Source organism: Typopeltis vanoorti, chromosome 1, assembly GCF_054136105.1.
Source record: "Typopeltis vanoorti isolate ZY-2024b chromosome 1, IOZ_Tvanoo_1.0, whole genome shotgun sequence".
Classification (NCBI taxonomy): domain Eukaryota; kingdom Metazoa; phylum Arthropoda; class Arachnida; order Uropygi; family Thelyphonidae; genus Typopeltis; species Typopeltis vanoorti.
In genome coordinates this window covers 72,572,772-72,584,858 of record NC_143549.1, presented here as the reverse complement: position 1 = coordinate 72,584,858, position 12,087 = coordinate 72,572,772, and the positions used below count along the sequence as shown (strand labels likewise).

At 38.5% G+C, this 12,087-nt stretch overlaps 1 protein-coding gene across 4 annotated transcripts in view; it reads left to right on the top strand.

Moving 5' to 3' along the window:
* LOC150110083 (contactin-like) overlaps positions 1-12,087 on the top strand; it is a 690,381-nt gene that overhangs the window by 269,620 nt on the left and 408,674 nt on the right. For 3 of the 4 annotated variants that reach the window (XM_090391210.1, XM_090391218.1, XM_090391227.1), the window contains exons 10-11: positions 9,396-9,498; positions 9,698-9,885. In XM_090391210.1, coding sequence (XP_090247336.1) covers positions 9,396-9,498; positions 9,698-9,885 — 291 coding nt within the window. The remainder of the gene's footprint in view (positions 1-9,395; positions 9,499-9,697; positions 9,886-12,087) is intronic. The other variant, XM_090391236.1, reaches the window with a different exon arrangement.

Sequence of the window (12,087 nt, the reverse complement as noted above, 5' to 3'; positions counted from 1 at the left end):
AGGTAAAAATTAGAGTCTCCATAGCTCAATTGGTTTTAGATAAGCCCTTTAGAATGAAAGACCTGTGGACCAGGGGTCAAATCCAATCCATGACATGAGAAACTCTTATCATATTTGTTTTCAATCAAATGATGAGTTATCTGATCTCATATGCAGGTTGAGGGTTTCTCCCAGAAACTCAGATTTTCATAAGCCAGCCAGAAGAACACACACAAAATATGCCAATATAAGACACTACGGAAATAAAGATTAACTTCCCCATTCTATTGGATTTGGTTTTGAACACCTGCACAGTAAGTGTAGGTCTACACTTAAGTGTAAATCACGAAAGAAGAAATATGCACATTACCATATTTTGAAATCATAAATTATATATATTCGAGGTACACCTTGAAGAACATGTGTTCTTCAAACAAAACTGGCTTACCAGTCTGTCCAGAATAGACCAGACTGAGGTACATGGAATTTTATACACTCTGGGATGTTCAAGAAGATTCACTTGATCTTCAGGAGAATGTATGAAGGTAGCTAGCTAAACGAAAGGTTTGAAAGTGGCATGGAGATCATATTTGCAGGGAACTTTGACTATTTTTTCTGATGTTATCCTCATATAACAAATGTAACATATAGGATGGTAGTGATTTTGCTGTGATCCTGTGTGTTGGGTGTTGGAAGAATGGGGAAAGAGGAAACATCTTTATTACATATAAGTTGTTATAGGTCTGAGAGACTATTTTTAGAATCAGCATCTGCTATGAAGCACTCTTTCTCTCCCAACCTCAACAACTTTGGGTTCATTAATTGCCAAAAATCTGGAATACTATAATTTTGAAACCTGAACCTGACTTCTTTAAATTAACTTTATGGTTATTTAACCCACAGAAGGTGCCGTGTAAGGACATTAGTTCTCTTGTCGGTTACAATTTAAATTATTTTCTTCAATTACATAGTTTAGTGCTGTGTTCTATCACAGTTATAACTGTGCTCTCTGATGATGCTGGTTAGAAAACCAACAAAATATTAGTGAGTTTAATAAACTGTATTTTATTCTTCTCTTGGTATTGTTTAGACAGTAAAGTATTATATGAAGACAGAAGAAGATGAGTGTAAGATCAAGAGTGATTGCCAGAAGAGTGAGCATGAGAATATGAGCACAAAGAATGTGACAGTGATATGGAAATTATTGAAAAAGGAAAAGCAAGCATAAATGTGTAAGTGGAAGTGAACCTGACTAACAGTGCAAGAGTTGGCATGACTGCAAGAATGGAAGAAAGCCTGACTGATGGAAGAATAGCAGCAACAAACACTGAAATGGCTGAACTGAAGAATGAAATAATTAGGATGAGAAATGTGATTGAAGCACATGCAAAATGAAATTAGATGTATTGTGGATGTAAATGGAAGAGAGCAAAAAAATAAAACAAAAGTGGAGAAAAAGAAGTAGAAAGTGACTCAAGAGTAGCACTATATGGAGATTCTATTATAAAAGGTGTGGTGGATGAGAGGGGTGTACAAGGTCTGCTCTTTCCAGGAAAGGGAGGGGGAGATGAACATGGTGATTGAGATACCGGATATGAAAGTGTGGTTAGACAAATGATTTGGTTGAATATTAAAAGACTATTGAGGAGAGTGAAAGACAACAGCGTGGTAGGAAGAGTAGTTTGCATGTTGCCCAGGTATGACAATAATGAGCTGCAGTGGAAAGCAAAGATCTTGCATGGAATGATAGCAAAAGTCTGTGATGAGAAAAGAGTGTCTGTGAATGTGTGGGATGAGTTTGAAGGAATAATGGAGCTGCATAGAGTGATGGACTGCATCTGAATGATTTGGAGTCTGTAACCTGGAAAGAACTACTGCTGGAAGGAGATGTAATCAGTGATGAGAAAAAGATATGAGTGAAAAATCCCTTATTTTAAAAACATTGGCTTGTTACTCAAGAATTGTTAGGACATTATAAGTGTATTTTAAAGGTAAATATATGCAGACTAATAGAGGAAGAAATTTTGCACATACCTTGTTTGGATGTTAGGTTGTCTTTGTTCTCCATACTTCTGCTGTTAGGTTGTTAAAAGGGGGGGTAGTGATGGTCGGGATCGTGACCTAATTTTTATGTTGTGAAGCTTCTAACACTCAGAGATTAGGTAGGGTCGGTGGACGTTGATTGAATTTTTACCTAATTTCTCAGTGTTGGAAGCTCCACAACATAAAAATTAGGTCACAATCCTGACCAATATGCGATAACACAAGCTCCTCTAAGACAGATACACCAAACCGTCATGACATAGTCCTACACTTGTCCCAAAATGACGACAGTACGATCGAAACGGCTCACACCTTGTTAAACTCTCCCCTACCCTCTGTTTCCCATAAAACCCTTCCCCAAAGAAGCGCCCTTAAATATAATAATATATATATATATATATATTATTTTAAAAAAAACCCGAGTTGTCTAATTAATTTTCCCACCTTGCCTCAAAAACCTACCCACGTTTCCTACCCCCCCTTCTTTTAACAACCTAACAGCAGAAGTATGGAGAACGAAGACAACCTAACATCCAAACAAGGTATGTGCAAAATTTCTTCCTCTATTAGTCTGCATATATTTACCTTTAAAATACACTTATAATGCCCTAAGAATTCTTGAATAACAAGCCATACATACATACATCTTCAAGGCCCACCTTTCCTAATTGGGTTGTGGGGGCAACAGCTGCAAGAGGAACTTCCAATGGTCACGATCCTCTGCCACCAAGCTCAGGTGTTCTGGTGGGATTCCCAAACGTGTCCACCCAAGGTTTTGGATATAATCCATCCAGCGAGTCCTTGGCCTTCCACATGGCTTCCCACCCTCTGGCTCGGCAAAGAGGGCCTGCTGAGGGAGCCTCTCTTGTGGCATTCTGACCAGGTGCCCATACCAACGTAACTGTGATCTCTCAACATGGAGAAGCAGCGATTGAGTATTGAGGGTTTCCCGAATTGCAGAACTTCTGACTCTGTCGAGTTTTGTCAGCCCCGCAACCCCTCAAAGAAACCTCATTTCAACCGCTTGGATTTGTGTCCACATTATTTCAGTCATTACCCAACTCTCATGACCATAGGTGAGGATGGGGGACATAGACTGTATTGAAGACAGCCAGCTTTGCCTTCTGGCTTAACTCCCGCTTCAATACTACCGAACGGCCAAGCTCCCGCAATATTGAGCTTGCTAATCCAATTCGAGTATCTAGCTCTACGTCCCATTTTCTATCATTCATGAATATGGACCCAAGGTATTTAAACTTCTCCACCTGCCTCATTGGGACTCCACTTACATGTAGAGTGCACTGGGATGGTTGTCTTGAGACCACAAATGTTTCAGTTTTGGGCCACGCTGATCTTCATTCCGGCATCTGCACAAACAGCTACAAAACTATCCAGGGTCTGCTGGAGGTCATATGTGGAAGAGCTAAGCAGAACTAGGTCATGGTCAGGGGTGCCATTTCTCCCAACCACACCCCTCCATGTCTGGGCATCTGTTTCAACATGTGCATTGAAGTCACCCATTAGCAGGATTGATTCCATGTCTGCCACCCTGTCAAAAGCAGCATGCACTTCCTCTAGGAAGGCAGAGTATTCTGACTCCAGATTAGGTGCATAGGCTTGCACCACAGTGAAATCATGGTTTTTCATCTGAAGCTTTAACATACATACCCGTCCTTCTAATGGGATCCACTCAGCAACACAGTCTGACAGCTGGGGCTTGTGAGTATCCCCACACCTGCGTGAGCAGACATTGTCGGGCTCACACCAGAGTAGTAGGGCTTCCATCCTTTATCCAGGTCGACAGTTCCAGAGCCTCTCCTCTTGGTCGAAGAAAGCCCGACTAAGTCTAGCCACTTGGCTTCCTCGACCAGTTCCAACTCCTTCCCTGTCAGAGAGAAGATGTTCCAGTTGCCTAAAGCCATAGTCTGGTGCCATTGTCGTTGCCATTTCCATCCTTTTGCAGAACCATTTCTTTGCGCTGCCCCTAAACACCTCCCCAAACGGGTAGCGGGCCCATTGATGGAGTTTCCTCTAGCAGAGTGCTGAGGAGTGGTGTCTAAGGGAGACTGTAACATATTTTTTGAACGAGTCCCCTCTGCCTAAAACCCAAACGCGTCCCTTGGTAACCCATGTGACGGACGATGCGGTATGAACATTTTTTGATGGCCTGATCATGTTACAGTGTTTGATAATGTCTTTTTAGCACAAGACGAAATGACACAGCAAAATAGGAAAGATTCCCCTCAAATACTCTAATAGCATTTGGGGAAAGGAGCAAGAAGAGAAGAAAGAAAGAAGCAAAGGAGGAAGAGGTGGGACCAGTCTACAGCTAATATAACAGATATATATTACATGAAGTAAGGCATGATCCAGCATCAGGTACCTCGGGATTGCCACGCCCATATTCACAAAAGTGAGCCCCTGAGAAGAATAACAAGCCAATGTTTTTTAAATAAGGGATACTCCTAAATGAAAATAGGCAAAACTAGCCATAAAAATGATAGTTTTTAAGAGGAGTAGCATGGGAATTTCCCAGAAATAATACCTATATGAATGGAACTCACAGATGATGGAAATGAGCAGGAGAATGGGTTAGATGAAACCAGTAAGAATGGGGATGAGAATTATTATTATTATTAACATCTGACCTCCATGGAGTCAGAGACTCATGAAAGGTAAATGCTGTTGCACACAATGCTCATCCAATGGTGCTTTTAACTGATTCAATGTGTCTACATTCACAACACACTCAGGAAATCCATTACACTCACCAACCACTCTGCATGCAAAGAACCTACTCTTTATTCCTCTGCTCACACCATCCTTATACAGTTTCCTGCAATAGCCTCTTTTTCTACACCCCCCCCCCTTTCTCCCATTCTCTGAAAAATCTCTTCCATGGCAACCTGATAACAACTGGTGACTAGGTTATATATCTCAATCGAATCCTCCCTCCCTTTTTTCTTCCTATTCCTGAGGTTTTGCAACTTACATTCTCTCAATGTGTCCTTGTACTCCACATTCCAAAAACCACTGACCACCTTTCTGAATCTTCTCTGGAACTTTCTGAAACATATCGTCATCACCATGAAAATCAGATGACCAAATCTGTGCACAGTAATCCATATGAGGCCTGATCAAGGCCTCATGCAATGGTATCATAATCTCTTTTTTTCTGCATGTCAGGGTCCTCTGCATCATTGCCATTATTCGATGTGACGTCTTCTCAACTTATGCAATGTGGCCTCTGAATTTCAGGTCCTTTTCTGCCCATTACTCCTATATCTCTCATCTCCTCTACTTCTGTTAAAGTTTCCTCATGGGTATACTTTGCATACATTGTTGCTTACCAAATCTCAAAACCTTATACTTTGTAACATTGAACTGATAGCTCCTCTTACCTATCCATTCATGCAATCTATTCAAGTCTCCTTTTGTAAGGCTATAACATCCATTTGACCCTGTATTGCTGTCCCCAGTTTTGCATCATCTGCAAACAGCTGCGTATCACTAGTTAAACCCATCCCAATATCATTAACATACATTTTGAACAACTATGGTCCCAAAACTGACCCCTACGGTACAACACTAGTGACCTTCCTCTTTCGGGAAACTGCACTCCCACATACAACTTCCTGTTACTTGTCTGACAACCAGTCACTGATCCAACTTAAGAGTCTGTTATCCAATCCCATCCATTTCAATTTATTTAAGTTTGTCGTGTGGCAGTCTAGTAAAAGTCTTTGCAAAATCTAAGTACCACTGTATATGCATCTCCCCTATCCAAGGTATAGGTTAGTACATAAATAAGTTAGTGAAACATGGGACATTTTAACTACAGCAGTATAGATTGGGGAAAGGAAAATGCATGTAGCAATAAGAATTTGTAGAATTCTTGAGGGACAAATGTCTTAGCCAACATGTAACACAGGGAACAAGAGGTTTAAGAGTTTTGGATTTGGTTATAGCATCAGAAGAGCTGATGATAACTGAGATGACTTCTCTCCCACCAGTTGGAGAGAGTGACCATATGGTTTTGACTTGGAAAATAAATAGACATGAGTATCAAAGAGACAGGAACGTATATGGAATTATAAAGTAGGTGATTATAATAGTCTTAGATGTCAACTTGGGGAAGTTTCGTGGAAGGAGGAATTGGAAGGCCGGGATATCATTAGTGCTTGGGAAATTGTGAAGGAATATTTGTTAGCAGCAATGGTAAGCTGTATTCCATGAGTGAAGAAGAGGACACGATTCAGAGTAAAGTGGATCACAAACAATATTAAACAGGAGCTACATGTGAAAAAAGAGGCTATGGAAGAGATATGAGGAGACAGGTGAAGAGCAGATGCATGAAGAATATAAGACACAGGCCAGGAGAGTTACTAGTATGGTAAGAAAGGCAAAACTGGAATATGAGAAAAGATTGGCCCTTAGATTCAAGGAAAATCCTAGGGAATGTTTAACTATGTGGCCAGTAGGAGGAGAAATGACTGTGGAAGAATGACATTGAGGGATAAAAATGGGAATAGAGTGACTGATGCAGAGGACATAATGGAATTGTTCAATGAACACTTTATTGGAGTATTTCATCTTGGAGGAGTCAATTTGAATGCTAGAGGGATAGAACAGGTTAGAGGTTTAGAAGTTGAGAATGAGAGTGTGTTCCACATACTGAGTACTCTGGATGTTAGTAAAGCTGTGGGACTGGATGGTATTTCACCACGAGGTTTGAGAGAATGTGCTAAGGAACTGACAGTGCCCTCTTGACCTGACTTTTCAATGAAAGTCTGGCTGTGGGAAAGGTGCCCATGAAATGGAAGGGAGGTAAGATAGTGCCATTGCATAAGGGTGGTAGCAGACTGGAAGTGTCTAATTATAGGCCAGTTTATATGTCATCAGTAGTTAGTAAGATGGAGAAACTAGTGAGTAACCATATACAGCATTGGACAGATGAGTGTAATGTTATCAGTGAGAGTCAATATGGATTTGTGAAAGGGCGCTCTTGTTTTAGCAATATGGTAGCCTTTTATGATAAAGTTACAAGAGCATTAGACGAGGGAAAGGCATATGCTGCCATTTTCCTAGACTTAGCAAAGGCATTTGATAGGGTGCCACATGATAAGCTGATATTCAAGTTGCAGCACATGGATCTGGATGTCAGATTGGTCAACTGGATTCAGGATTGGCTGTCCGATAGGTATCAGAAAGTTGTGTATTGTGGAGCAATATCAAAGAGGCAGAAGGTTACAAGTGGGGTTACACAGGGCTCAGCACTGGGACCTATATTGTTTAACCTTTATATCAGTGACATTGTCCGTGGATTGCAAGGGGATATTTGGTTGTTTGCAGATGATGCATAGCTGCGAATGGTTATTAGTAATAGTGCAGATGTGGTAGCCCTGTAAGAGGATTTGAATAAGCTAGATAGATGGGCAAATGAATGGGGTATCAGTTTAATGCAGCAAAATGTAAGGTCTTGAGGTGTTTGGGACACATCGATGGAACCTGCATACTCTGTGGGAGGAGTTAAACTGCAGGAAGTAGGAGAGACAAAAGATCTGGGTATGATGATTGTTAGAAACCTGAAATTTAGGGGACATATTGCAAAGGTAGTGAAGGTAACGCAGAGGATTGCTGCAATAATGAGAAGGACACTGACCTGAAGAGATAAAATGGTTATCATTCTGTTGCATAAGACTATGATCAGACCACACTTAGACTATTATTCTCAGATCTGGTCCCCAGGATTTGAAGGGGGATAAATTAACTGTAGAAAGGGTACAAAGGCGGATAACAAGGATGGTGTCGGGACTGTACAATATTAGTTATGAGGATTGGCTGAGGGAGTGTGGACTGCAGAGTTTGGTGGATAGAAGAAGGAGGGGTGATATGATTAAGACTTTTAAACTGTTGAGAGATGGTTAAGGGTTGACACTTGGGAATTCTTTCGCTTGGTTGAACAGCGGGAAGGAGTCATGACTAGGGGCCATCCCTGGAAGTTACGAAAGAAAACTGTGAGCAAGAGGGTGAGGGGTGGTTTCTTTGCATGGAGAGTGGTTGAACCATGGAATGCATTGCCTGTTGGAGTGATGAGAGCGAGAATGGTGAATGCATTTAAGGAATGGTATGATAAACTTTATGTTTCCTAGGAGGGACCTCCCTCAATGAGTCTTGATAGACTTGTGTTTCTTAGAAAGGACCTTTCACGATGAGTCTTTTGACTCCATGGAGGCCTGAATAATAATAATAATAATAAATAAATAATAATGATCTTTTCACAATCCCATGCTGATAATTACAGAGAATACTGCTGTTATCAACCCATTTTTGTATCCTACTTCTCACCAATCTTCCCAGTTCTTTCGCCACCACAACTCCAGATATACAGATTGCCCTGTAATTTGAAGCTACAGTCTTATCACCACCTGTATGCAGTGGAACAATTTTAGCCACCTTTCACTCCCTTGAAACCTGTGCTGTTGCAAGACTAATGTTGAACAGGGAAACGGGGCAAGCCAGGAAGGTATTATCCACTGTAAGGAGAGTGGATTCTAAAAGCCGTAATGAATACATGTATGGGGATTAGAATAATCAGAATAGGAATGAAACGACCTGAAATGCATAGAGTAATTGAGTCTGGGAACTGTATGAAACAATTTCCAGAAATAGCAGCCAGTATGAAGTTACAGATTAGAGGTAGCATGGTTAGGGCTTGTTATAGATCAAGAAATGAATTGTTATGCTTATTTACGAATGCAAGGAGTATCAGAAATAAGGGAGTTGAAATTTTTGCATTGATTAAGTTTTTTGCCTGAAAATATTTTGAATAAGTTAAACATACCTGGATGAGAGTGATATCTTGATGGGAATAGAAATGGAAGGATATGATGTTTTTCTTGAAGATAGGAAGTGCAAGAACAGAGAGAAGGGGGGGTGAGAACTGCTGTTAATGATAGTGGGGGAATTATCCAAACAAAGTTGATATAAAAGGTGGAAAAAGTGGCAGTAATTTTGAAGCACTCTGGTGTGAGATGGTTTTTTCATTCAATTATCATCTTATAACATGACTAGAAAATTAATCCTGCCTTACCTGAAGAGCATGGCATTATTTAAGAGGATGATGATATTTGAGAATGATCTTCTTGGTTAAATTTATCTGTGAAAAAGTTTAATTACGATAATTAAAATTGTCTGCATGAATATTTAGGGAAATAAATTTGAAGTTTGCAAGTTTTGAATTTTAAAATAATTAGAGAAATTAAAATCTTTTAATAGTATTTATGATTTACAAAAATGGTGCAGTAGTGCTGTTATTTCTTTAATTATTAATTTAATTTGATTATTAATCTTTTCAACATTTGTTTTAATAGCAGGCAGACAAAATCTTTTATTTCCAAACAGTTTTCCAAAAGCTTTTCCAGAAGTTCCTTTAGCTGGAGAAGAAGTCAGGCTAGAATGTTTAGCTTATAGCTAGTGAGTATTGCAATGATATATAAATGATTATTCACTCTATATTTTGAATGATAATTCTTGTCATTTTAAAGAACAGCTAAATCATTTTTTTTTTTAATGAATAATTATGTGTTAAAAGATATTTTACTTTTAAAGATTTATTAGTTAGCCAAAATTGATGGTCTGCTTTATAAATGTTTTTTTTTTTCCCTCTTTCCAGTCCAGTGCCATCTTATAACTGGACTAGAAAGGGAACTATAAAGGTATTACCTGAAGATGCATATACTTTTAGCTATAACAGGATATTAATCATCCCAAGAGCAAGGATAGAGGATTCTGGAGAATACATCTGTACTGCCAGTAATGAAGTTGAAACTACACATGAATCTGTTTTTCTAAGCATTCAGGGTAGGCATATATATATAAATGCATGCATATTACATTTGACAAGAAATTATATTCTTCTTTTAATCCTATATCCACGCAAAAGTATGAAGTATCTTTATGGCTGGTCTACTTTGTATATACAGGCTGTTGACTTGGCATAAAGCTTTAGTATTCCATAATGGGATATCTAGATAGCTTCCTACAACTATATCTCATTCTGAGTATTTAATAATAAGCCTTTTTTGCTTGTACATGGAAAATATATGACTTCTGCGTTGATTTAACCTTCATATTTTTGTGAGTTTCCATCTCCCTTGTCCAATTACACTTGTCACCTAGTAATAAGTAAGTAGATTTCTAAAAAAATAAATCTGGCTGACCATCAAGGTTTTCTTCTTCCAGATATTGCATACTCACGTCCACTCTGTTTATGTACTGCCTAATGTAGTTTTCTCTCGAAAATATGAAAAATTCATTTTCTTTGTCCCAGTGTCATCTCTTTCTTCTAGTTGAGTGTTTCTCAACCTATGGTTCACAGACCACAGGTGGTTTGCAGGCAGATTTAAATTAATTAAATAAATATATATATATATATATATTTAATTATCAAAACAAAACAACTTAAAATTGAATAAGTAAGTAAAAATTATTGAAATCAAATGGAGACTTAAAAAAGCTAACAAATAGCGTCAGAATGTTCAAAGGCAGAAGCAATAAAACTATATTGTTGTTCACTTCACTCCTCTTTTATTATTCATCATTCCGCTAAATTTGTAGCTGCAGAATAGCGAATAATAAAAGAAGGGTGAAGTGAACAATAATATAGTTTTATTGCTTTCGCCTTCCCTTGCTGTTTTGTCAGATTTGAAATAAACATGTGTTATCCACATTTCAATCAATTGTTTGTTGTTTATTGATTTTTATTATTGGAGGTTTGCCTCCTTCAACAAAGGCTCAGTATATTTAGAAATATAGAAAAATTTAGAAATTAAACATTGCAATCTGAAAATTAAGCCAATTGAATTTTTTCAGCAACACTTAGAGATATTAAATCATGGGAAAGATATAGTTTTGGCCATGGGTTCGATTAATAGCAATGCACTGGAAACATCCTATCTCTTAAGTTTGTGCATAGCAAAAGCAGGGAAACCTCATTCTATTGGGGAAAATTTGCTACTTCCAGCTATAAAAGAAGTGGTAAAAACTATGTTTGGCAACAAGTTACTAAAAGATGTTTATTTGATTACTCTTTCAAATGACACTGTCGGTCGCAGAATTAATGACATGGCAGGTGACAGAGAATCTCAGTTAATCGAAAGAGTTAAGAACAGCCCTTATTATGCTACATAGGATATGCACATGATAACAGCATTCATGATGATATTCTGTTTTGAAGAACTTTGCCATCCCAAACAACTGGAGAAGAAATATTTCACACTCTCAATAATTACATAATACACAAAGGTATCCAGTGGGGAAAAAATACATAGGCTTCTGTTCAGGTGGAGCTCTTGCCCTTACAGGCAGGAATAGTTCAGGGTTGTTTTTATGGTCAAGGAAGTGGCTCCGGATATGAATCGGATATATTGTTTCATACATAGGGAAAGGTTGGCCTGCAAAGGAATGCCACCAGAATTTAAAACTGCTATACAAAGCTGTAAAGCTAGTTAATTTTATTAAGGTTCGACTGCTAAATAACACATTATTTTCAGTATTCTGCAATGAAATGGACATTGAATATACCCAACTTTTGCTTCATTCTGAAATTTGCTGGATTTCCAGGGGCAAAGTGCAACTATTGAACTATTTCATGATGTTAGGGCCTCCCTCGATGAGTCTGTGACTCCTTGGAGTTGCCCGGAACAACAACAACAATAATAATAATAAAGTACTAACAAGCTCATTTCAATTAAGGCACAAAGTTTCATTGTTTGTAAATGAACGTAATTCTAATTTTGCATCACTCCCTGTTGACGAAGCATGGTTATCATCACCATCCTATCTTTCAGACATTTTCTTCGAAATTAAATGAACTAAATCTCTCCCTTCAAGGAAATTCTTTAACCGTTCTTGATGCCTACGACAAAATAAAGGCATTCGAGAGAAAAAAAAAAAACTGGTGTTGTGCATTAGTTATTTAAATGTCAGATAATTTGCACCCTTTTGCAACATTGGAATCCTTTTTAGTGGAAAATGATCTTTTTTTGGATTTTGAGTTTCTGG